Here is a 24,173-nt window from a genome sequence, read left to right as displayed (position 1 = left end):
CCATTAAAATGATTCAGTAATTTAACCTTTATATTATTTAAGAGTTTAATCTGAAAGCTAAGGAATATGCTCTCTACTCTGCGGAACCAATGTTCGCCGGCCAGTTCACCACGGACTTAGCCTAACAGCTGCACAAGCTTTTCTTCACGCTGCCGGATTGTTGCTGTTCCTCTCAGGGGGGAGAAACAGATGTGCAGGACAAGTTAACTTTATTCGACGACATTTTTTAATGAGACTTTTAAACAGCAGAAAATTACATTAGTTGTTGTCCAGGGTGTTACAGATGTCAACTGTCTTCTGTTAGCTGTTAGCTTGTTAGCAGGGTCCGGCTTAATCCATTAATTTCACCGTTGCAGAAAAGTATACCACAGTAGCAGTTTTGTCTGAAACCTTAAAAGTTACAGGTAAGTACCTCGGGTAATATTGATTGTTAAACTTAACCACACAGCCACTTTATATGAAAAGTAAACGGAGCATAGGTTAAGATTAAGTTAGCAATAATGTGGAGCGCAGTTAAATCTACCAGAACAGAACAAGAGAGAGGATGCCGTGGGATTATGTTCATGTTTATACATGTGTTATATATCTTCCTCATCATGTTGTTGGTACTTAGTGCAAGGACATTGAAGGCCAGATTCCTTGTATGCACAGTATACTTGGCCAAAAAAAGCTGATTTTGATTATGAGGTTAAGTGTGTGCAAGACATACAGCTCAGGGTCATGAGATGATTATTATTGTCATGTTGTATTTTGATCCAAAGTGATAAACTAATATAATCACCTGTTTCAGCGAAAGGACTTGGGGGGGAAAAACCTGCGAAGGTGTCATGGAAAAAGAAGCAGAAGACGCTGTTAAAACAGGGACAAATGTGGCTGTAAAGGGTGAAGCTGCCATCAGACCAGAGTAAGCAACTTGCCATGTGTGGCACACATCAGAATCAATCTGAGTCGCCCTTGAAACTGGAAATCACTTCAGACATGAGGTTTGAAGTGTTATCTAAAGTGTGTGTATGAGTGTTTTGGTGGAAGAATCTAAAGTTAGACAGATGATGTGACAGCTGACAAAACACTAGTTAGGCATCATGACTTCTGTTCATTATAGTGCTAGTATCACTGCCTCCACCACTCATGTTTTCATCCTCCATCTTATCCTCACTGGGAAATAATACTCAGATACTCGAATTCCTCGGGGCACCAACTAGTAATAGTAACTCAATCTGAAAAGAGCAGTCCACCTTTATTCCCAGTATAACAGTCTCAAACTTGGAGTTGCTGCACCCTCCCCTAACCATTTCACACTGCCTGCTGCTTTGTCTGATGAAGCAAAGAGAACTGCACAGTCAGCAAAAAGTCTTAACAGCCTTTACTGAATGCACTTGACTTATTGCACAGAGTATGGATGTATATCTTGCTGCAGTTTTACAAGGACAGGCTGGTCTGTACCAGTAGCAGCTTAAGTCATTTTACCATTAACAGAGATGGTAAAAATAGATAACAGTGAGCAAATTTGATAAAACGTAATGTGAATTAATTCATGCTTATTCTCTGTTTATTGTTTTTTATAGCTAGTATACAAGAAATCTGTCTTTTTCTCATTTCTACTAACAGAAGGTGTTGCAATACATGACCCTCCAGTCAAACTATGTCTTTGTATTACTTCTGTTATTAACAAAGATAAACAAATTTGGCTCTCCAGAAGTTTAATACTTTATTTTTTTTAGGTTTTCAAGATTTGTAACTGTCTGGCATTTCCCTTGTCCATTGCATTGTGGGACATTAGTGTCCATCAAGTGAACTTTTGCCTCTTTTCCAATGTGGACACACTTCATGCAAAAAAAAATGCTTAGAAATAGTATGTAGAACAAAACTGGGACACAACTACTTTCTTCAGGTATGTTACATGTCATACTATGAAACAGCAGGATGTTTACATTTCTTCTTCTTCTCATTGCAGATTCCTAACAACCAAAGAAAAATTTCATGGGTTTATTGACTCTGAGTGGCAGGGCTCAAAGGGAGAAAAGGCCAGTGATAATGACACAGTCAAGGAGACAAAGGAGATCTGTGTGGAGGAACCAGAGGCTAAAAAGGTCAAACTCGAGCCAGATGGAAAACGCCTTCGAGGGCAAAATAAGTCAAGGCCACACATAAAGCCAACCACCTATGATGAAAAGCGACTGTGTCAATCAGTCATTCAGGTATATCCAGCTTTAAATGACCATTCACAAATGCCACATACAGTACCTACTTTTCAATCGCTGTGTCATCTGATAGTCACTGTCATGACTTCTCCTGTCCATGTAGGCCAACAGGGAATGTCCCTTCGGAGACAAATGCCACTTCCATCATGACGTCGCTGAGTACATGGCCTCTAAGCCTGCTGACATCGGGCAAAGCTGCTACGTCTATGACACATTTGGAAAGTGTGCTTATGGTCTCTCCTGCCGCTTTGCCAAGGCGCACACGACACCTGACTTCAAAACCATGGAGAACACAGATCTAGTTAAGGCTCATGAAGGCAGAAACCCGGTGAAGAACAGCCTGAGTAAGGACCTCCAGAATCGTCTGAGGAAGCGTTCGGTGGCCTTCAAGAAGTCAGCAGAGTACCTGAAAACACTTTCAAACAACAGAGACAAAAAAGAACAGCAAGGTAACGGTAAGTGGTTTTAGATATTTACTTTTCACATATACACATGATCTAATGGCAACGCAAATTCCCCCCAGGAATATTGTTAGTATTCTGCCAGTGTTTCCACAATCAGCAGTGTAAACGAATGTGTAAATGTGAAATTTCAATGGATTTGAATTTGGTTTTGTAATTCAGTTCTGTGACATTCCCAGGTGAAGCCTGTGCAGCTCAGGTATCTGCAGATCCAACAGGAGGGGAGCAGCTTGTGTCGACTGAAGCAGAGACACAGGTACAAACATCTACTCACAGCACCACCTCTTATTGCCAGTCTATCAGTTTGCTGATGAATGGATGTGTTGAGTGTTGCAAGGTGGTTTGCAGCTATTTTTTTTACATGTTTTCTTTGTGACCAGCTGCAGGCCAGTCCAGAGAAACAGCCTCCAGTGCAGACTATTGGCCCACTGACTGATGCAGATGTCATCAAGCTGCGCCCATATGAAAAGAAACAGGTACATCTCAGCCAACTATCTCTCCTCCAAAAATTTATTTTTTTTATAAGTAGTTTGGTGACTAATTTGAAATAACACTAGGAATGTTGTGTAATCGTTTTTCTTGCAAAATAATTGTACAAATTAGTAAAAGCCAACTAATACTGATAAATATGAAAGAGAAATAAAATCAGTGTACTAGTAGTGTCGGTTCATGAATAAGGAGTATGTTTTTGTGTTTCTGTGGTCAAGGTGGATTTTCGAGACAAGCTCTACCTTGCTCCTCTAACAACTGTAAGTACAACCACTGAAATGAATATTGAAGTCTGTGTTAATGTGTTAAATGGTTCAAAATTATGTCAGTTTACAAAAAATATATATTTTTAAGTTGAAGAAGTGCAGGGTACTTGATTTTATGTTAAATTTAAACCCAATCACATTAGATAGATTGCTAACTAAGTTATATTAAAGCCCATAAATTAGCTTTTCGACTAGCTAAAAGCTTCCCTCTCTTTTCTCAGTGTGGAAATCTGCCTTTCCGTCGTGTGTGCAAGCGTTTTGGTGCAGACATCACCTGTGGGGAGATGGCCATGTGCACAAACCTGCTGCAGGGGCAGCAGTCAGAGTGGGCCCTCCTCAAGAGGCATGAAAGTGAAGATCTTTTCGGTGTCCAGGTGAGGTCATCTTAGAAGATGTTAAAACTCTTCAGAACTCCTCAGAGTTGTTGAGCGACTCTGCTCATGTTGTGGTTACAAACAAGGCTTGTGGACTTTGGCAGTGTCTGCTTCCCCGTGAAGAAAGGTTTTTGTGTGAGAGTGAGGATCGCCTCAGTTCTGAAGTCCACATTGTGTCTCCAGGTGGAGGGCTGCTTCCCTGACACCATGACGAGGTGTGCAGAGCTCATCAACAACAACACTGATGTTGACTTTGTGGACATCAACTCTGGATGCCCCATTGATCTTGTCTACAAGAAGGTAAACCCTCATCTAACCAGGTTGCTCCATTCAGATTTATTGACAATTGCAAGTGTTCACATTCTCCCTCCATGCAGTGTAGATTTTTGCAACTTTACACACATGGACCACAGTGTGAGAGATTTTCAAATCAATACTGCCAAACCTTTTTTGGCTAGTTTCACCTATATCTAAACCACATACAAAGAGGATGACAATCATGCTCCGTAAAATTTCATCAAACTCTGCTCTTAGGCAATTAAATTTTGTTTTTCTGCACTGGTTGAGAAAGAGTTGATTAATTCTGTCACCCCTGGCCAAATTCCATATTTTGTTGATGTTTGAAGTGAAGTGGATAACCCCTGCGACAGACATTTACTTTTACATGGGTAAATAAGAGAGGTTAATTAAGGTGAACAAACATGGTATCATGATGGTACCTGTGAGCTCAGATGAATTTTTGTGTTTTACGATACAGTGTGTAAAGCATAGACACCAGCATTGGACAGGACATGATAAACATCAAAATGGCACTCGTTCACAGATGGTGTTTGTTTGCTCTTCCTCATCAGGGCGGAGGCTGTGGCTTGATGACACGCACCAGAAAGTTTGAACAGATAGTTAAGGGAATGAACTATGTAAGTGTGTGCTTTACCTACTTTAAAACATTATATTTATTGTTTTTTCCATTGAGGCAATCTAATGCTGTTGACTTTTTAGGGAGAGTGTCTGTCTTGGATTACAAAGGCTGAATAAAAACATAGGTTTCTCTTCCTGAAGGTCCTTGATGTCCCTTTAACAGTCAAGATCCGCACTGGTGTTCATGAGAAGAGCAACATAGCACACAGACTCATCCCAGAGATGAAAACTTGGGGTGTCTCCATGATCACAGTAAGTGCTTTAGTAGCAGAAGCATTAATACTGTGAATGTGAAACGTTATTGCAGCTGTAAAAAGAGAGATGGGTTTGAGCAGTGTGAAAAGCTATCGTCCCACTTCACATGTTGAAAATCATATTTAATACAGTCACAGCACAGATGTGGAAACACATGAGTTTAATTTCAATCATGTCTTGTAAGTCTGTGTGGACTGGGCACCTTTGGGTGAATCACCCCCTTTATCTTTGGCATAATGCTGTGTTTGGCTCATCACTCAACAAAGTAGAGCACAATTTAAAATGTAATGTTAAAGATCCCCCTGATACGATTGTTTATCTAAGATGAGCTACCATTTCTCATTTTGTTTCACTCTTATTATAATAATATAATAAATGTGTGTCCTTGTCATACTGACAATGATTCCTCTGTATGGTGTGTTTCCAAGCACCTTGTCTTTTATCAGTCATGCATATTATTTTTTTCCATTGTCTGTTTTATTTTTATGTTTGAAAATGAATAAAACATGAAGTCACCGTCAGATTGTGATGATATAGAGCTGATGATGTTGTTTTTTTGCAGTTGCATGGCCGATCCAGAGAGCAGCGCTACACTAAATTAGCTGACTGGGATTATATCACCACCTGCTCCAAGCTGGCTAGTCCTATCTCACTTTTTGGTATGTGGATTTGTAGAGAGTTTGTAAAGAGTACTGATGAGCACAAAATGTAAATAAGGAGACAAATACTAGAAAAACAACCCCCACTAATGTGGAAAAAAAGGGTGTAAAATCTTTAACAGGCCATTGAAGAATAACTTATTGCAGGTGAACTAAGGTGATCTGATTTTATTGTTCCAGGAAATGGAGACATTCTGTCCTATGAAGATGCCATGAAAGCAAGAGAGACCGGAGTTTCTGGTTTAATGATTGCAAGGTACGCCGTATGGATATAATAATAAATAAGGGCTTACAAGTCAATGTCTTCCATCCATCCTTTTTTTTATTTTGTCTTCCCTCTATTTATTTGCTATATTGTGCTTTCTTACTTTTGCAGTAACTAAGAGGACAGTAAATCCACAGGGAATCCCAAGTGGAGGATTTACTCCATATTACAGATCCCAATTATCTTTGTGATGAACTTTAACTTTAATTTTAAAATTGAGTAAAATGTTCAGCCAGCTATGCATGTTTTTACTTGGTCTCTTCAGGGGTGCTCTCATTAAGCCTTGGCTCTTCACTGAGATAAAGGAGAGCAGACACTGGGACATCTCGTCCAGTGAGCGACTGGACATCCTCAGGGATTTCACCAACTTCGGTCTGGAGCACTGGGGCTCTGACACTCGAGGTGTGGAGAAGACCCGCACCTTCATGCTGGAGTGGCTGTCCTTCATGTGCAGGTGGGCACCATCATAATATTCTATTTCTTCAACTATAGACAAGCAAGATTCAATACTGTTTTTCATAAGGTAATGCAGTATTTAAATAGCAGGCCCACTGTTAGTCATGCTGTTTTAAGTCATCAAACTGTTTGATATCTTAAAAATGTGTTTAACAGACTGATTTTTGTCCAAATTTCCATGGCAATTTATGTTGCCATGGATACATTTGGAATGAGAGAAGGGAAGAGTTTTGTACTCAAAATAAATGATGTTTATGAATGAATGGAAGAATTGGTCAATAGGGCATAAATTCATTCATTCATTTTTTTTCAGTAATTAAAAGCTGAAATTAAAAGTGACTACATATACATGTGACAGCAAGATTTAACTGAAATTATAGAATACTACTATACCCTGAACTATTTACAGTTTACAAACCTGGTGGGATTGAAATAGAATATAATGGAGATAGCATTTATCTCACAAGTTTCAGTGTCCGTTTTTGTGGTGGAAAAGTGTACATACCTGACACCACAATTTATTTTGAGATTCATTTTGTGGGGTCTCAGAAAAAGAAGAAAGGAGGCTCTTCTGTCACAGCTCCACTTTGTGAATTAGGCCAAAAGGCCTAACATCTAGATATTAGCATATCTTAAATACTGAACTGTGACAACAAGACCATCAAATATAATCTGGTTATTAACACTGAATACCAACTGAAAAGTGGACTGGAGAGAAAGTAAGGATGATCTCTCTTTCTCTGACTCAGGTATATTCCAGTGGGCCTGCTGGAGCGAGTGCCTCAGAAGATCAATGAGCGACCTCCGTACTACATGGGCAGAAACTACCTGGAGTCACTGATGGCCAGTCAAAATGTCGGGGACTGGGTCAGGATTAGGTGAGCCTAAAACTGTTTTAAATAACACTATTCAGTATAAAGCTGCATTAAGATTAAAAAATAAATTAAATTAATGCATTTTATGATTATAACTTTTTACGCTCTCCATTCTCCAGTGAAATGCTACTTGGACCTGTACCGAAGAATTTCAACTTTTTGCCGAAACATAAAGCAAATGCCTACAAGTGATCTTCAAACGATAAAGACTGTGTAATAGTCTGTTTATTTGACCTGTGGTGCAGTTGTAGAATACATGGGTGTTTGTGTACTTAAAATATATGCAATAAAGTCTTTGGGCACACTAAGATATTTCCATGTTTTGTTTTTTTTTTAATGTTTTTCAATGATTTAAAATGAGAAAGGGTATGATTTATGATTTGAATTTGAATAACTTTATAACACAAAACCCAAAAACCCAGTAATAATCCTGTGATGTTCTGTGAAATCTCTACATATGTTGTTTGTCTTTTTTAATTAGTGGAGAAAAGATAGATGAGTTTACTCATTTTGTTGTTTTATGAAATTGAGTCACCGGAAATAAACACTAAGGAGGAGATGTTCTTGGAGCACGGCAAAATATGGTTGTGATGATAGTGTGATTTTACATTGTAACATCTATAAAAAAGAATGAGTTTATGTCTGAAAAATGGACTCAGCGGCCATCTTATTAGGTACACCTGTAAAATCAAATGCAGTCCGATACAAACTCAGCCAGAGTTTTTACCTTTACTAAGACTGATAATGTTCAGTTTTGATCGATACTGTCAGAGAAGTATTAATGTAACTGTTCATTACTGAAGCTGTAGTTTGCAGTGGTGTTAAACTGGACTACAACATACTGACAGGTGTCTCGCTCAGCACATTAAGGAAGATTATTAGAAACCCATTTCAATACAAAGCAGCTTTGTACAACATTGCCACTATTTATGACCTCAATAATGGATGCACAGTTGAATCAACACCTCAAAACTGACCATTATAAGCTTCAGAGCTGTTGCACTGCACCGGGTGCCTTCAAGTTTTCAAAATGTGTCCAAAGTATATTATATATATGAAGTCTAATTTGTATTTTATGCATTTAGGCCACAAAATTGTTGTAAAGGCAAATACATTTTTTTTTTTTTAAGTTATTAAGAAGCATGACACTGACCTTGCATTTCTTCCAGCCTTCTTCAGCGCAAATGGGCGGTTTTCATATTGCGCAGGTGAGACATTGATTAGCTCCTACCAGATGCAACTAATTAACCCCAAACCACTACTAGTACCGCGGCAGGAGGCGGCGTCTTTATCCGGCGTTCAGCGGGCGCAGGCGGGCTTTCGCTTGGATCCATGGCTGGGATCGGGGTCGAGTTTCTGGTGGTCCTGTCTGGGGCTCTGCTGTTGGCTTCAGTCCGGGGCTGGGAGCGGATCAACGAAACTCAGCTCTTCAGTTTCTACGAGTCAGGGCAGTGGGGTGAATCTGCTGGCTTTACATCGCCAGGTAAAAAAAACAACAACAAAAAACTCACTGACTTTGACTCTTCTTTACATGTCTTTACTTCTGCTGTTCCTGCATTAGCCTACATTTTAATATTTACACCAAATATAATTTGACTTAAACCAGCCCAACTGCCTTAAATCTTCAATTAGCATTGGCTTTTGTTCTTTAAACCACACTTTAAGTTATTAATTATTCAGTCAGCTTTCTGCAGCTTATTTAACCAAATTAAACAATTGGCTGCAGTTTAATAGCTACAATAAACTCTAATTCAGGGGGTAATATAATATGACTGGCCAAGAAATTAGTGTTTCCATAAATCAAAAACATGGATGACCAGAGATTTTAACATTATTTTAAAATTTCAGTCTCAGGTAACCTTTTCAGATCCAGATGTAAATGTAAGGCATGCATGGGGGAGGTTTTTAGGCCTGTTTTTGTCTCCAAAATGTCAGAATGAGCAAAGAACGCCTGGGGCTGGAGCTCAACATGAACTCTAATGGGAGCATCCATCTCTCTATATTTCTTGATACAAATGAATACAGATCTTTTTAGGTGAGGACTAATGTATTAAACTTGATTGCCCAGATAAATTAAGTAAAATCAGTGCGCGGCCATGTGTACTAAATAAGCTGTGATGATGGTCTCCTACAGATAACAGCAATGAGTTTGACAGTGATGAAACAATTCCTGAAGATGCACTTCCTGAAGTTGAAGGTGCTGCCACCAGTGACAACTTAGACCCTTTTGCTGACCATGGATTCCAGCTGGAAAGTGAAGATTTTGGTCCAAGAAACTGGGCCAGTGGTACAAATGGTGGATACCAGGTGGAATTTGTAGACGCCCTTCCAAGGAGCTGGACCAGCAGTACCAGTCCGCGTTCTTCTGGGCTAGCTGTTGTCTGTAGTGAAGATGGCTTCCACATTACTCTGCCAACAGGTTATTTAAGTGAAGTTAAAGTTTTGGGTACGTACCTTTTGACTTCTCTGCTTATTTTGAAGTCAAGTCCTTAATTTTGCTGAATGCATGTTCTCTGCTTACTATGACTTATGCCCCCCCTCCCTCCAGGCTCAAAGGATCTGCTGTCTGTCATGGATGCTCCAGAGTCTTGTGGTTATGACGTGAACCTTCTCGAGAACACGTTGACTGTACCCTTCACTGGGTGCAACGTGAAACATGTAAGTTGTTGAAAAGTAACTGCCTTGGCTCAGTTAATTTTTAAAAAATCTTGAGTACAATTAAATGTTATTGCCATTCTATGTAGTTTTGTCTGCTTATCTGAAATTCAGTTAATGTCTTGTGCAAAATTGTTTGAAATGATTTCAGACCGACGGCTACAGCCTGCAGTTGTTGTACGTCGATGAGTTTGGTCAGACACAAGTCGGTACTGCATCTTGTGAGGAAAGTCTGAAGTTTGACCCTGGCCAGTTCCCTCGCTCCAGTGACAAACCCCAACACAAGCAAAATTGCCCTAACCCAACCACTGCACCAAAAGCAAAAAGTGAGTGCAAACTCAACAACACAGCAACTTATCTGAATACAAGAACTGAATTGCTGATGTGATGGATTTACTACAGTTGTTATAAGAGAAAATGTGCATACATGTGGGATATTGATGCTGTATCCATATCACGCAGTATGCATTGTGAATTCTTTAATGAGACCAATGCATTTTCTTGGTCTCATAATCCAGATTCTGTCTTTTGTGAGTTGGCTTAACTTTTCTTGGTTGGGCAGATGGACTTGTGTGTGTGTGTGTGTGTGTGTGTGTGTGTGTGTGTGTGGGGGGGGGGGGGGGTTGGTTTTTTTTTTTTTTTTTGTTAAGGTGACTGCTTTTAAAAGGAATGTTGCATTTATTTCTTTGTTTCAGATTGTGCTGTTGTCTCGGGGGAGCAGGTGACTTGTGGCCAGTCAGGAATATCTTCCTCAGATTGTGAAAAGATGGGGTGCTGTGTGGATTCCTCTACATCTGCCTGCTACTATCCAATGGATGGTAAGGATTCTGTTTAGATACTTTTTCTTAGTTCATCCTCTAATAAGAACTTTGGAAATTGGGTAACTGATAGTTCTGGTATAACTGTATTTTCTCACTAGAGTGCACAGGGGATCAACACTTCGTTTTCGCCATTCGCCAAGACTCTGCCTCCATCACTATAGACCCCACCAAGCTTGTTCTTCCTGGTACAAACTGTAAACCAGTCATTGTTAATGACAAGGTCGCCATCTTTAAATTCAAAGTTACAGAATGTGGAGCTCGCGCTTATGTAAGTTGTCCTGTGAATTTTATTTTATTTTTTAAATGACTCTTGACCTGCTCTCAAGTGTTGTCAGTTTGTAGCTGGAATGCTTCATATCTTGTGTTTATGTCCAAAACTAGAGGGTCCTAAGACTTGAGTTTGATTGCTAATGCTTTTTAAAGAAGGTAAATATCCAAAAATGTGGTGCTGTAACTCATCAGCATAGACTTGATGGCTTTTATTGTACCAACATTTTTACCATTGACACAGGACTTACTGACCTGCCACTGTGGCAAAATTGTCAGAAGTTGGTCCTTTTTAATCAGGTGCCATGAGATGCTTACATGTAGTATTGCAGTACAAGACTCTTCAGAAAGTCTTGTTACTGACATTTGAATATAGCAACATGCTTGTGACATCAGTCCAAGCAGTCACTACTTGTGTCTCATCTATAAGATGAAATATTTATGGGCTTTGAGATTTTAAGACGACACATCACTCTAAACATACTGGTAGTCTTGGTGATGTGCTTCAGGCAGTACATCATACATGTTGTGTAACATGAGACACTGAGGCTACTACCTGAGGAAAGGAAAAATGACTTTTCTCTGCAGGAAGTTGGTGAGACAAAGATCTACCTGGCTGAGGTGCAGACTATTGTCCAAGCTCTAAACCTCAAGTATGGCATAATTACAAGAAGTGATCCACTCAGGTTAGTGGGTTATAAAGTACATTTAATGCTGTTGCTTTTTAAAGCCTCATCTTCTCATGCATATTGTGCCAAGCTTAAACATGCTGTACTTAACCCACATCTTTTGTAGGTTCATGGTTGAGTGCCGGTATGGCAAAGACGGCATTCGTCACCAATCACTGGCCAGCATTGGCTACATGGTCAAGATCCCGACTCCTGACTTGCCGTCATCAGTAATTTCCACTGGCTTATATGGTGTTCAGCTGAGAATTGCTAAAGGTCTGGTATTCATGCATTATTTTAAAACCAAATGCAGTATGTAATATTGGCTGGCGTGAGATTGTACACAAGTATCTCTCAAATGTTACATTTTATTTAATTTCACTCAGTTTGTTGCTTGTCTGTATAATCCCAACAGATAAGACATATTCAAGTTACCTTCCCACTTACCATCAGCCCTTGCGACTGCTTCTTGGCAATCCCGTGTATCTTGAACTGCGCCTGAAGTCTCCAAAACCAGATGCAGTAATTCTTGTCAATTACTGTCTAGCTTACCCTCGCTCTGCAAAGAATGCACTTGTACTTGTTTATGAAGGGTAAGCATGACTGTGAACCTGCTGCACGGGTATGAAAACACATCTTTGCCCTCTGTCCACTTAACAATAAGATATGTTTACCTCTGTAGGTGTGCCAACCCTTATGATCCAAATGTGTCCATCCTTAAAGTCAGTGACCTTCCCAAAAATCGCCACCAGAGGCGCTTTGTGGTCAATGCCTTCCAGTTTATGGATCAAAAGACAAACAAGTACCTCAATGAAGAAGTATGTCAAAATACACCAAGCTAAAGCATTGTGATGACTCACTAGTCCAAATAACATTGTCCTGCAGCAACAGCACAGATTGACTTTAACAAGGGCCAAATCATTATGGCCAGGCAGCTGCAGTGCAGCATCTTTGAACAGCAAGGCTTATGAAGTGTTCTGCTCAGCAGTAGTGAGGTGAACCTGAGGACGGGGTGGTGTATGCAAGAACATCTATGCAACTTAAAGGATCTGTTGCTAACTACCAGATACCATAAGGTGCCTTGAAGGACCAATGACATGTTAGGCTGGGGTGGTCATGATGTTTTGGCTCGGTGTATTGAGAAAACCACCGGGTGAGGTTTGTGTATGGGATGGACTCACATGAGCACTGTTGCAGAGCCTTGACACAGTAATGAGATGACATCAGAGGTCTGTTATATTAATACAATTATTTGTTGACTAGAGGAAATTTACTTACGCTCAAATTATTACAAAGTTAAAATTAGATTTACAAAATATGGTAATATGTACTGCTTGCCTAAAAATGTTTTGTCTGTGCTCAAATTTTAAAAATGCTGTTGTCATAAACCTAATTTCCTCACATGGTGAATCTTTCCCCTGCAGATCTATTTCATGTGCTCTGCAGAAGTCTGTAGGCCAGCAGAAAAGACATGTGAAGAGCGGTGTTTTGATGGGAAGGTGAGCCTGTAAACTTCATAAATTGTGTTATTTTATTTTTTTTTAAATTGAAAATTTCTAATCAAATTCTCTTTCCTTCTAGGCACCATAAGGAATTGCAGTAAAGACTTAAGAATGATGAACGGAGATAAATGCAACATTTTATAAAATGGTAACAGTTTCTGGTGGTTTCTTTCTTAAAATGTAGATGTGAGAGATTACTACTGGTGTGTAAGTTTGCAAAACTTTTTTGCAGCATTTTCCAGACAATTTGAAGGAATGTACTGTTACTATGCACATGATTCAGTATAAAATATAAGGTGTATCATAAGAGCAGAGAAAATGGCAACATGAAGGAAAAATAAAATGCTATGACTTATCATTTTCATGGAAAAATACTAATGTGGACTGTCTCAACATCAAACACCACTAAAACTGTCTAGATATATTGGTCTGTCAGTATGTTGTATACCTCTCAGAAACCTATGGGTCCATCTTATTATACAGTCTATCATTTTGCCATTTCTTTAATGAAATGAAAAGTAATCAAATGAACATTAACCTGGAAACACAAGCACAAATTGTCTTGTTTTACTGGAGAGAGTTCGGGTACAAAATGAATGCAATGGAATCCTCAGAACATTGTGGCCTGAAAACTGAATATAAAGGGTTCAAAATCTGGAAAACATGAATCCACACACTTTATTATAAACGTTCACTACGTTGTAACATCCTGCTGGGACCATGAATGCACATCAAATTTGATGGTAGTGGAGCCTTTGCTCTTCACTAAAGCAGACAAATAGACAGACCAAATGAAATAGCCAGTCTCTCAGGATGCTGTCCTGGGCCATATAGTGGTAGGTCATGTGATCATGCTCAATTATCTCTGTAGGGATACCAGAAGTTGTTGGCTACAGATACATTTTATGTCTAGTGGCTTTACTACATATTCCAGTCAGCAAAAAATGACAATAAATGAAGTGTTAAATTGAAGACAATTAAAAGACAATTTATAAATTGCCAAAACTCAGGTTAAGATTACAAGAAAATAAAGCAATATAATCTCAAAATTTTATTTTCAAAAAGACCTCACATCAGTTGTGGGGGGAAAAAAATCTGATCTTTTACTTACATAGCAGAAATATTTACTTAAAGTTGCAAAAGTAAAGGTACTCCTTTTGGAGATTGGCCCATTTAAGAAAAATATGAAATAATGTGTATTTTATCATTTTTTAATACATTGTGTTCATCACTTTAATGATGCAATCAATAAAGGGGGGGGGGTAATTTTATATTCTGCTTGAAAATTTCCCCCAGTGGATCAATAAAGTGTTTCCTTATGCTAACCTACAATGATATACATTAAATGTGTAAATTATCAAATAAATGTAGTGGAGGCAGCTCTCCTCCTTAAAACGTCTCTGGACCATTTGGCTCACCGCAGTCAACATGGGGTCAACATGACGAGGCAGTTGCCGCTTACCCACAATCCTTTGCGCCTGAACGTCCACTGTGGTCATAAACTGGAGTGAGTTGCCGGTTCTGCCTCAACATTCAAGCAACAGCGCTGTCCGTCGGTAACAAACACTGGAGCCGTGTGTCAGGTGAGAGGAGTCACATGTGGCGGTCAGTTGTGTTGGTGATAGATACGAAGTGAGTCCTGACTACTGAACAGGCGGTTTCAGTGATAATTCATGCGTTTCAGAAATTAGCCAGACAGGCTAGCTCTCTTTCAGTGCAAACCTTAAGTTATACATCTGCTGTTTGAGGCATTGAATTAGCCAACCAGCTAATATCACATGTCTCTCTTCTGCTTTGCTTTCTCTGTTAGCTGGAGATTTGTTGATCTAGGCTTGTTTTCAAAGCGCAGTGTTGGTACAGTATGTAGCAAACTTGACCAAGTCATTTCAACGCTCCAGTTAAAGTTATGTGTAGTTATAAAGTACAGGTGTACAAACAAATGACTGTCCCAGTTAAAACGAATCTTTTGATTATTTTAATGTGAAAAAATAATTAATATTCTCTTAACAGAAGTATGTGTGTAAATAATATTAAAGGTATGCACAGATTTATAGGCTATATTAATGTCCAAAGTATATATATGTTGTTAATATACAGTATTATTCTTATTCTACTGAAACACTTCCTATTAAACAGTTTGCTTGAAAGCTTATTTACAGAGTTAACCAAGAATTCAGAGCCTGTTTTTCTGTTTTAATAAAGTTTATGAGTGGAGTCTTTAATTGTCACATTATAAGGTATGTAACTTGGACAAATCTCTCAGGTCACAAAAGTCACAAAGGGAAATAATTTAATGAAAAATTCAGTGAATGAATACGGGCAACAGTGCACTAAAGTTAAAGCATCTGACATTTTCTTGTGATGTGGTAGATGAAGCTGAGCCTTCTCCCATAGTATATACCATTATTTAGCATATAATGATGTAACTTGACTGTACTCTTTCAGGTGTTGATTTAAAAACTCCAAGATCGAAACTGCAGTCCAGTCAGCTGTGTATGTAGCGTTGCAAAATTGCACCAGCTCCACTTCCTGATATAAACCTCGCTCCTCTGTCAGTGTCACCGCTTATGTGCATGACAGAGGAGCTGGAAATACAGCAGCAGTCAGCAGTTAGCGGGGGGCGTGTTCTTTGTCCTTCCATAAAATAGCACAGGGTTTGAGATAGACTCTCACACCGTTCTGCCTGTGAAACCCTCAGCTCCTCCTGTCACTGGCAAAGATGGCTCATCTCACCGCACTTTTCAAGTATGTGGACGAACACCAGGATCTGTATGTGCAGGTAAGATCAATCTGACTGAGGATTTGACATAATATTTAAATGTAGGATTACTCTCTGTAGGACCTCTTGCTGTTATGCCCAGCTAATCATTGACTGTAATGAGACTGTAGCCAAATACCTCTCTTGACTTGTTTTAGTGTTGTCTTTAAAACTGAGGAGCAACTTTGAGTGAGCTTGAATTAGAGTGTATGCCAAATGTCATAAATGTTGAGCCAGTGGATGTCATGAAATCACAGTAGATCCAGTGACACGTTAACTGTAGCTGTTGTGGATTGACTGAAGCTTTCACTAAATCTGAGCCTTCTCAAACTACCTACGTTTTCTTAGACAATTAAATGTGTGTGATTTTATCCTGTTTCTTAGCGCCTCGCTGAATGGGTCGGAGTCCAGAGTGTGTCTGCTTGGCCTGAGAAGCGCGGGGAGATCAAGAAGATGATGGAGATGGCAGCCAAGGACATTGAGAGGCTGGGGGGCACAGTGGAGATGGTGGACATCGGCAAACAGACGGTAAGACTGCATGAGAGAATGCTGTTGTGCTGTTAGTTTCATTTGTTACTTGCTGTGCCAGTTAACTTAACTTGTATGTCACAATGACTAATGGATAACTTTTATATTGATTTTTAATATATAACCTGTGTTTAGGGGATCATGCTGCTTTTGAATCACTGTGCCTGATTTAACAGGATGCAGCTACTTTTTATTAGAAACCTTAACCTTTCCTCCAATCTAGGCCATTTCTCTACTGCTATTGTGTTTTATAGTCATTATATTGAACATTTTGTTCATATAGCTTCCCTCTGGAGAGGAGATCCCCCTGCCTCCTATCGTCCTGGGGCGTCTGGGGTCAGACCCGGGTAAGAAGACTGTGTGTATCTACGGCCACCTTGATGTCCAGCCAGCCAGTATTGATGACGGCTGGGATACAGAGCCCTTCACTCTGGTGGAGAAAGATGGTAAGAGCAGAACTTATTCAACTACATTTGGTATAAAATTACCATGAAGCTACTTTGGTAGGATTTGCAAAATGAAACCACTTTGCTGAATGTTATTGAAGAAGACTTGAATGGAAGATGAGACATGATTTGATTAATCTCAGCTTCTCTGTTCCCAGTCTTCTACCTAATGATAACACCACTTTCGTTCTTAGCTTTGTGAACTTATGGCATCAAAACTGAAATGAATGACTAACATGTCCTTTTGACAAACAAAGAGGACAGTGGAATGAAGTCATGCCTCACCTAGTTTAAGTGAGGCGTGACTGCCCTACTGAAGAAAATGAAACTGGTAATTTAGCATCAGAACCATTTATCAAAAGCTGCGTAATGTCATTTACACCCCAGTATACATAAGAATAACATAATATCCCCTTTTTTGGTGAACAGATGAGTTGTTTTCATCATCATTACTAAAAGTAACTTTGTTCTTTGAGCTTTTATCAGGTTTGTACTTGTGATTGTATCACAGCTAGCTGCATATTTCCAAAGTCCAGCCCAGTTACCTTGCCTTAATCTTATCTGCAAACCTCACAGTTCAAGTTTAACCAGTGCTGTTGTTTTTGAGAAGAATCAGTTATAGGCTCAGCTTTTCAGAAAACAAAGGGGCTCAAGTTAAACATTTTATTTAGTAAATACAGTATATTGCTCAGTGACATATGCTATTGAGTCTTTTTGGGTGTACTTATGTTCCATATTCATTTGCTAAACACCTTCTACTTCACTACTCACAATCTGGAATGTGACTAAATGCCTTGCATTGTTTTTGCTTGACAGAAACATTACAGCGTTCTTGAACTGGTGCCTGTGCACAGTGAGACTTGACACATTGATGCAAATGCTTAACTTAAATGACCTTTATCGTGTGTTCAACAACACTCGCTGATGTGGTTACAAAACCTGTGACCAAGTGTCTTAGCACAAATTTGGATAAAAGGTCTGCCAAGTGATTAAATGTAAATGTAAATTGACCCTCAGATTCCTTTTTCACTGTTGACCTTGTGCAGTACAGATTAGGACTCATCTGTTCTGTCACAGTATTAAACCACATATATTGGAAGTTTATTTCTAATATATATTGGGACAACATCTTGCTGCCTTCCTTCTTTTGTTTGCCTTTTTTTTTTTTTTTTTTGTGCATCCAAATGATCTTGTGTATTTTCTGGTGTTAGTCAGCTGACAGAAAGCACCACATCCACTTCCTCCTTTCTCATTCCTGTCTGTTCAGCTCTTTTCTTGCTTATATTATGTTTTGTAATCTACTTCTTTTTGTCTAGCATTGTTTTATTATGTGGAAGCGTTCTGTAACTTTGTGTGTATCACTAGCTAGTCCCTGCCTATTAGCACAAATTGAGTGTTTTATTTGACTGAGACTAAAGGTCTATAGCCATAGCAACCCCAAGAGGTTGTGAGGTTGTTGTTATTACACAGTAGAGAACAAAATTGTTGTCTTGAGTAAAAATGGATGGATAGATAACTTTTCTACTCTTACATCCATGACTAGTAGGGTGACACCAGGGAAAAAAAGATGTTACCTGAGTCAAGTGTTTCTTGAAATTTGAAAGATGCTTTGATCACAACCAAATTCTGCTCACAGGGGCTTTAAACTAAAACACTGTTTTCTTTTTGCAGGTAAGCTCTATGGAAGAGGTTCAACTGATGACAAGGGTCCAGTGTTGGCCTGGTTTAACTGCATTGAGGCCTACCAGAAGATCCAGCAGGTGAAGTTACATCACAGTTTGGTTTTTATTACTGGATCTAAAACTCTACAATGATGCGCCGTGCATCAAGTAAATCAGACCTTTCGCTTTGAGCCCGACAGCAGCTCTGTCAGTGTCATGCACTCACAAACCAAGCTTTGTCTTTTCTATATGCCGAGACAAATGGCTTAAATGATCAGAAATAATGCAATGATGTGAGAGTCAGAGCTACACAACAGCAAACACAACTGTGTGTCATCTTGATGTCCAACCAGCCAATAACAATAATGACAGTTTTTTAGAGCCTTTTACTTTGGGGATGGTGACAGCAAACCTGTTTGTCCAAAATAACCTGAAGCTGCTTTTGCATGACTTGGTAAGTTGGGTGTGGTTGACCAGTGATGGGAAATGTTAAGAACAATCAGACTGAACTGAGTGGAATGCTGTTTGAATGTTGAGGTGGAAATATAAGGAGGTATATTGATTTATTGTTTGGACGCTATGTAGAGCGAATAGAATGATGATTCATGGTTGCAACCATTTCTTGTGTACTCGCACTGAAATATTGTCTTTTGTTTTCAAAGTTGCGTTTGGAACAGCTTGCGTTGTTGTAACAAGTCATTTCAGGTTTTTGGATTTTTGACTTTGACGCTGTGCTATATTACGCTAAAAGGACCATCTTCTGTTTTTTTTGTGGATATAATAGTGATATGTCATTGTAACAAACATGCATTTTTTAAACTGGCTCTAAATTATGATATGATACATTTAATTTGTATTTTTGGGTGGATATGGCCTTAAAAGTTGGTATACATCTTGATTCCAGGACAAGATGTTGTGTTTTTAATGAAGGATGAACTGGTGTTAACGCAAAAACTATAGATATGGAATATTTAGATAAAGCATAGTGGATTTGATTAACTTCTTTTCCAAAATGATTCTGCATCACTCTGAAAAATTGATTATCTTTGTGTTAAAGTTCAGAGCTGATTTGGTAATTACTTGTTGATCACTTTAGAGCTGTCAGCAGGATAAGTGGTCAAAGGTCTCTGGATGAAATGGTTAATGGTCTTGCTGGTCTTATCCACTGATCACTTAATGATTAAACCAAGTCATGTCACCTGTTTTTTTTTTGGAATCACCTTTATTTGTCCCTGAAACAGTATTTGACAACTGAAACTGTTTGTCTTACAAAAAAAAATCACAATGACATAGGATGTGCTGAACATGAATTAAAGAGCTCCAGTCAACGCAGTCAGGATCAGAACGACCGTCATTTTCAACTTAAACTGGTCTTTCATCCTTCTGATCTTTATTGTTGTGATGGTGATGAAGTTTTAACAGATGTGAACATTTTTCCATGTTGCAGGAGCTTCCCATCAACATCAAATTCTGTTTTGAGGGGATGGAGGAGTCTGGATCCGAGGGCCTGGATGAACTGGTGTTTAACCGAAAAGACACCTTCTTAAAAGACGTGGACTATGTCTGCATCTCTGACAACTACTGGCTGGGCAAGACCAAACCCTGCATCACCTACGGGCTGAGAGGAATCTGCTACTTCTTCATTGAGGTGGAGTCAGATTTTTTGTGTAATCAGTTCAACTGTAGGAAAAGTGAAACTATTCCTACTGTCATAGTGTTGCAGTATTAACACCAGTGTACACCAGCGTTTTGTGAAACTGGGTTTCGATGCAGCACATTAAAATGATTCATTTATTCCTAACTTTGAAGGTGGAGTGCTGTGAGAAGGACCTACACTCAGGGGTGTTTGGCGGCTCTGTTCATGAGGCCATGACCGATCTTATTGCACTCATGGGCAAGTGGAGCTGATTAATATAAAACCCATTTTAGTGCAGTGTTGGAGACAAATGTGTGTTTCTCTGAACTGTAGTAGTTTTATTCTCATGTTTGTCATTTCCCAAACAGGCTCCCTGGTAGACAAGAAGGGGAAGATTTTGGTTCCTGACTTGTACAAGGACGTGGCCGATGTGACAGAAGAGGAGACAAAGCTGTATGAGAAAATCGAATTTGACTTGGATGAGTACTGCAAAGATGTTGGAGTGAAACAACTGCTGCATGACTCCAAGGCAAGGGACTGATTTCTGTTCTTTACATCACTTAAAGTTAAAATAAAAACACTGCTGCACTACTCTGAGTCACATAAAGGCAGTTCATCCTAATTTAACGTGTACTCGTCTTAATTTTTTCCTGTAGGAACAAATCCTAATGCACCGCTGGAGGTACCCATCTCTTTCTCTCCATGGTATCGAGGGGGCTTTTGCTGAAGCAGGAGCCAAGACTGTTATCCCCCGCAAGGTCATCGGCAAGTTCTCCATCCGCCTTGTCCCTGACATGGACCCCAAAGTTGTGGAGAAGCAGGTAACCTTCACTCTGATCATCTGGGAGTGCTCATGTGATGTGAATCCTGTAAAGGTCATTGTGTGGAAAATATTAGTGTCTGCAAATGGAACTAAAAACTTGATGACTTTGCCAACCATTTGAGCCCCAGGTTGTGTGTCATCAGATAACTCACTCGGTCACGCTGCTTTGGAGAGAATATTGCATCTACAACTTAAATTGTTGCAGTGAAGCAGATTTACAGGGCAACCTAAATTGTTGTTGTTTGGCCTTTTGATTAAATGTATAAAATTATAGCTGTTGACTGATAAATTGTAATGTAATGTACATTACAGAGGAAAAATGAGTGTGACCTGCTGATACCGGCACCAAATGAAAAAAACTACATAACTGTATGTTTGTGAAGATGTGGTCAAAGAAATGTTTTAAAACAGACTGAATCAGCATGAAAACGACAAGAGTTTGGACGAAATGTCAGCTCTAGCCTTAGCCTGGACTCTTTTTAATAACCTCTTAACCTCTAACTAAAATATCCAACATTTGTCCTCACAAACAAACTTATTGAAAGTCTGATTGGTGCTTGGGCCTCACTAATATTTTTCTTTTATATTTTCAAGGTTATTGACCATCTGAAGAAGAAATTTGCTGAACTGGGAACCCCCAACAAACTGAATGTCTACATGGGCCACGGAGCCAAGGCCTGGGTCTCTGACTTCAACCACCCACACTACATGGCCGGTCGAAAGGCCATGAAGACAGGTACAAAGATGGAATGACAGGAGAATGACAGAAATATATATATAATTAAAGAATTAGTTCACTCAAAATACTGAACACATACTTCTACTTACCCCCACTGTTCATTTAGCTTTGGTTTTATAGGCCAAAGTTTTTGACCTAGGCTTAAAGAGCTACAAAAGTTTTGTTTGTAGTGCTGAAATTACTGGAAAAAAAATTTGAAAGACAAAACTAGGGTCTCTCCTCACAAACAATTTCCTGGTTACTTAGGGTAATCCACAGATGTCACTGTAAGAAATGGTAAGAATTCAAGTCTGTCTAAAAGCCCAACTCTGAAGGACTTGATATTGCATAGGATAAGTGAGAAATATTTTTGTAATTTGGGTGAAAGTACATTTTAATTATTAATTTAAAATTGATATTGAATTGACATTGAATTTCATTGTTGTTTTCATTTCCATGTTTTACTCATATTGACTATTCCTGTCGTTGTCTTTGTCTCGTGCTCCTTGCTGTGCTCTAGTCTTTGGTGTGGAGCCTGACCTGACACGCGAGGGTGGAAGCATCCCCGTCACCCTGACTTTCCAGGAGGCCACTGGGCGTAACGTCATGCTGCTTCCAGTTGGATCCTCTGATGATGGAGCTCACTCCCAGAATGAGAAAATCAACAGGTATGTTGGTCACTAGAATAAGAAGGTGTGAAAAATTACTACTCAGGTTGTTTTGAGGCTGTTGATCCACATTTAGTTTTATGTTATGTTAAATTTAGTTATAGTTCAAGTACCAGTATAAGTTCTTGTCGCGGTTTTCCACCCAAAAGTTACAGTGACAATTTTGAATATATTATTGCAGCTTGAAGCAAATACTACTATTCACTGTTTAATCGTCAGTGTTTTTGTGTTTGCTTTTTCAGATCCAACTACATTCAGGGAACAAAGATGCTGGGTGCATACTTCCACGAGGTTTCCCAACTGGAATGAATGAATGATGTCTCATCATGAAAAATGTAAAATAATGTCCTTCCTCACTATCAGATTCATAGCCTATATTGCATTATTGACCATCCACAGTAAACATTTTATACACTCTGCCTCCTGGTAATAAAACAGCTTTTCTTTGTTACTGTTGCTGTCCTGTTTCATTGTTGTTGCTTAAATGCAGAACATCAATTCTCTGTTTAGGTTAACTATCACCCCATTTACAGCTGGTATTTAATTGTGATCTGTATCTGGATAAGCAAAAACGCATGTTAATGCAAAGGGTAAGTGCATTTTGATCAGAATGTGATTGGATCAGCATGACCACTTCTGGAAATAGTCTGTCCTGCATTGTGTTTGGGTTTACATTTACCTTATATCCAGTCTTTGACACCTGCAGCTGGATAATGAAAATGCAATAAAAAATACCAGGTGTAAATGCAAAGGGAAGATCAGATTGTTTTGCCATAACAGATCAGGATAAAGAAAAAAAAAATAGAATAGTAGAAAATAATGTTAGCAGTTTTTACTGTTCCAATCTGAGGCCTCGGTAACAAGAAGCTGACAAAAGCAAGATCTGTGAAGTCAAAGCCAAATCTAGCTGAAAAAGAATATTAAAAATGAAGTAAAGCTTTGGACAGAAAATGTCCTGCCATATACTCAGAGACTAACATCATTTAAACTAAACACTGTGGGCTCATTCTGACAAAAATGTGCAAGGCTTTGTTACATGGTCTAAATAAAGTAACTGCATGTGGTGATTGTTAAGATGGTAGTTGATGATTTTGGTGTTTGCAAGTGTGATTCTTTTAAATACTAGTAACAACCAATACATAGCAGAACACATTGTACATTACTGACGGAACAGAAAAAGGGGGAAAGTATTTTTCTTCTCATTATCTTTGAAAAAATCAAAACAGGGCTATGATTGTACAGTATATTTTATGACATTTTGAATCACATGGCTTTATGCAGGGTGATATTGTGACAAGTGAAAGAAATATGTCCTGTCTCCTGTCATGTCAGAAGTTTTGATCACTAAATTCAGTTTGTGTCATAAACATAGATCTGACAAAGGTCACACTGTCGCTTTAATGAAGGAGGCGGTGTGTGTGTGTGTGTGTGTGTGTGTGTGTGTGTGTGTGTGTGTGTGTGTGTGTGTGTGTGTGTGCGTGCGCGCGCGCGCCCGTTTGGAGCCAGGAAGAGGAGGTGCTGCTCAGGGTTGCCAGATTTGCGATTTTTCTACGGAATTGGGCTGGTTTTGAAGTGTTGCCACTGATTGAATTTTTTTTGCCTGCTGGTTGGGTAGACTTATTAGACATGCAAATTACACGATATCTACAATTCAAAAAATCCATATTGCAAATGAAAAAAAAAATATATACCAAAATCCTACCAACATGTAACTAAGTACAGAAATACATTTTATTTATGATAATGAAATAACTGTGAAACAACTGTTTAGGTAAAACTGCTATTAATGCTGGCACACTAAAG

The 24,173-nt window shown here is 39.0% G+C and overlaps 3 protein-coding genes across 4 annotated transcripts; all 3 read left to right on the top strand.

Moving 5' to 3' along the window:
- Positions 1–107: 107 nt before the first annotated feature.
- dus3l (dihydrouridine synthase 3-like (S. cerevisiae)) lies at positions 108–7,527 on the top strand. The gene is made up of 16 exons (XM_071500523.1): positions 108–404; positions 791–904; positions 1,955–2,198; positions 2,305–2,656; positions 2,842–2,918; positions 3,043–3,138; positions 3,370–3,411; positions 3,639–3,791; positions 3,975–4,091; positions 4,643–4,708; positions 4,851–4,961; positions 5,527–5,623; positions 5,804–5,879; positions 6,154–6,342; positions 7,094–7,222; positions 7,339–7,527. Exons 2-16 carry the CDS (start codon positions 828–830, stop codon positions 7,409–7,411), a joined length of 1,899 nt encoding a protein of 632 aa, XP_071356624.1. The 5' UTR covers positions 108–404; positions 791–827; the 3' UTR covers positions 7,412–7,527.
- A 959-nt stretch (positions 7,528–8,486) lies between these two features.
- Positions 8,487–13,289, top strand: LOC139634211 (zona pellucida sperm-binding protein 4-like). The gene is made up of 12 exons (XM_071500524.1): positions 8,487–8,702; positions 9,354–9,665; positions 9,768–9,877; positions 10,026–10,200; positions 10,570–10,692; positions 10,794–10,963; positions 11,551–11,648; positions 11,758–11,906; positions 12,046–12,223; positions 12,313–12,448; positions 13,055–13,129; positions 13,212–13,289. The coding sequence occupies exons 1-12, from the start codon at positions 8,552–8,554 to the stop codon at positions 13,218–13,220; spliced, it is 1,686 nt and encodes a 561-aa protein (XP_071356625.1). The 5' UTR covers positions 8,487–8,551; the 3' UTR covers positions 13,221–13,289.
- A 1,290-nt stretch (positions 13,290–14,579) lies between these two features.
- Positions 14,580–22,821, top strand: cndp2 (carnosine dipeptidase 2). Of its 2 annotated transcripts, XM_071500336.1 has the most exons (12): positions 14,580–14,715; positions 15,831–15,911; positions 16,275–16,418; positions 16,702–16,864; positions 18,536–18,624; positions 19,973–20,173; positions 20,335–20,419; positions 20,530–20,690; positions 20,818–20,982; positions 21,579–21,720; positions 22,223–22,370; positions 22,613–22,821. In XM_071500336.1, the coding sequence occupies exons 2-12, from the start codon at positions 15,852–15,854 to the stop codon at positions 22,677–22,679; spliced, it is 1,425 nt and encodes a 474-aa protein (XP_071356437.1). In that variant the 5' UTR covers positions 14,580–14,715; positions 15,831–15,851; the 3' UTR covers positions 22,680–22,821. The 2 variants fall into 2 exon arrangements, with proteins under 2 accessions (XP_071356437.1, XP_071356436.1); XM_071500335.1 differs by lacking the exon at positions 14,580–14,715 and having other exon boundaries at positions 15,693–15,911.
- The last annotated feature ends 1,352 nt before the right edge of the window (positions 22,822–24,173 follow it).

The sequence above is a fragment of the Trachinotus anak genome, unplaced genomic scaffold (assembly GCF_046630095.1).
Source record: "Trachinotus anak isolate AG129_WGS33_773 ecotype Australia unplaced genomic scaffold, CSIRO_AGI_Tana_v1 ptg000016l, whole genome shotgun sequence".
Taxonomy (NCBI): domain Eukaryota; kingdom Metazoa; phylum Chordata; class Actinopteri; order Carangiformes; family Carangidae; genus Trachinotus; species Trachinotus anak.
The sequence above is the reverse complement of the archived record's forward strand: the minus strand, read 5'-3'. Positions and strand labels throughout refer to the sequence as shown.

Excerpts from the sequence above, each read along its gene's own strand:
- dus3l (XM_071500523.1), top strand. The coding sequence starts at position 828 with ATGGAAAAAGAAGCAGAAGACGCTGTTAAAACAGGGACAAATGTGGCT. Across the intron at positions 3,139-3,369 it reads GCCCATATGAAAAGAAACAG|GTGGATTTTCGAGACAAGCT; the intron begins GTACATCTCAGC and ends TCTGTGGTCAAG. Across the intron at positions 3,412-3,638 it reads ACCTTGCTCCTCTAACAACT|TGTGGAAATCTGCCTTTCCG; the intron begins GTAAGTACAACC and ends CTCTTTTCTCAG.
- LOC139634211 (XM_071500524.1), top strand. The coding sequence starts at position 8,552 with ATGGCTGGGATCGGGGTCGAGTTTCTGGTGGTCCTGTCTGGGGCTCTG. Across the intron at positions 10,201-10,569 it reads CACTGCACCAAAAGCAAAAA|ATTGTGCTGTTGTCTCGGGG; the intron begins GTGAGTGCAAAC and ends TCTTTGTTTCAG. Across the intron at positions 10,964-11,550 it reads AATGTGGAGCTCGCGCTTAT|GAAGTTGGTGAGACAAAGAT; the intron begins GTAAGTTGTCCT and ends TTTTCTCTGCAG.
- cndp2 (XM_071500336.1), top strand. The coding sequence starts at position 15,852 with ATGGCTCATCTCACCGCACTTTTCAAGTATGTGGACGAACACCAGGAT. Across the intron at positions 18,625-19,972 it reads CCTACCAGAAGATCCAGCAG|GAGCTTCCCATCAACATCAA; the intron begins GTGAAGTTACAT and ends TCCATGTTGCAG. Across the intron at positions 20,983-21,578 it reads CCAAAGTTGTGGAGAAGCAG|GTTATTGACCATCTGAAGAA; the intron begins GTAACCTTCACT and ends TATATTTTCAAG.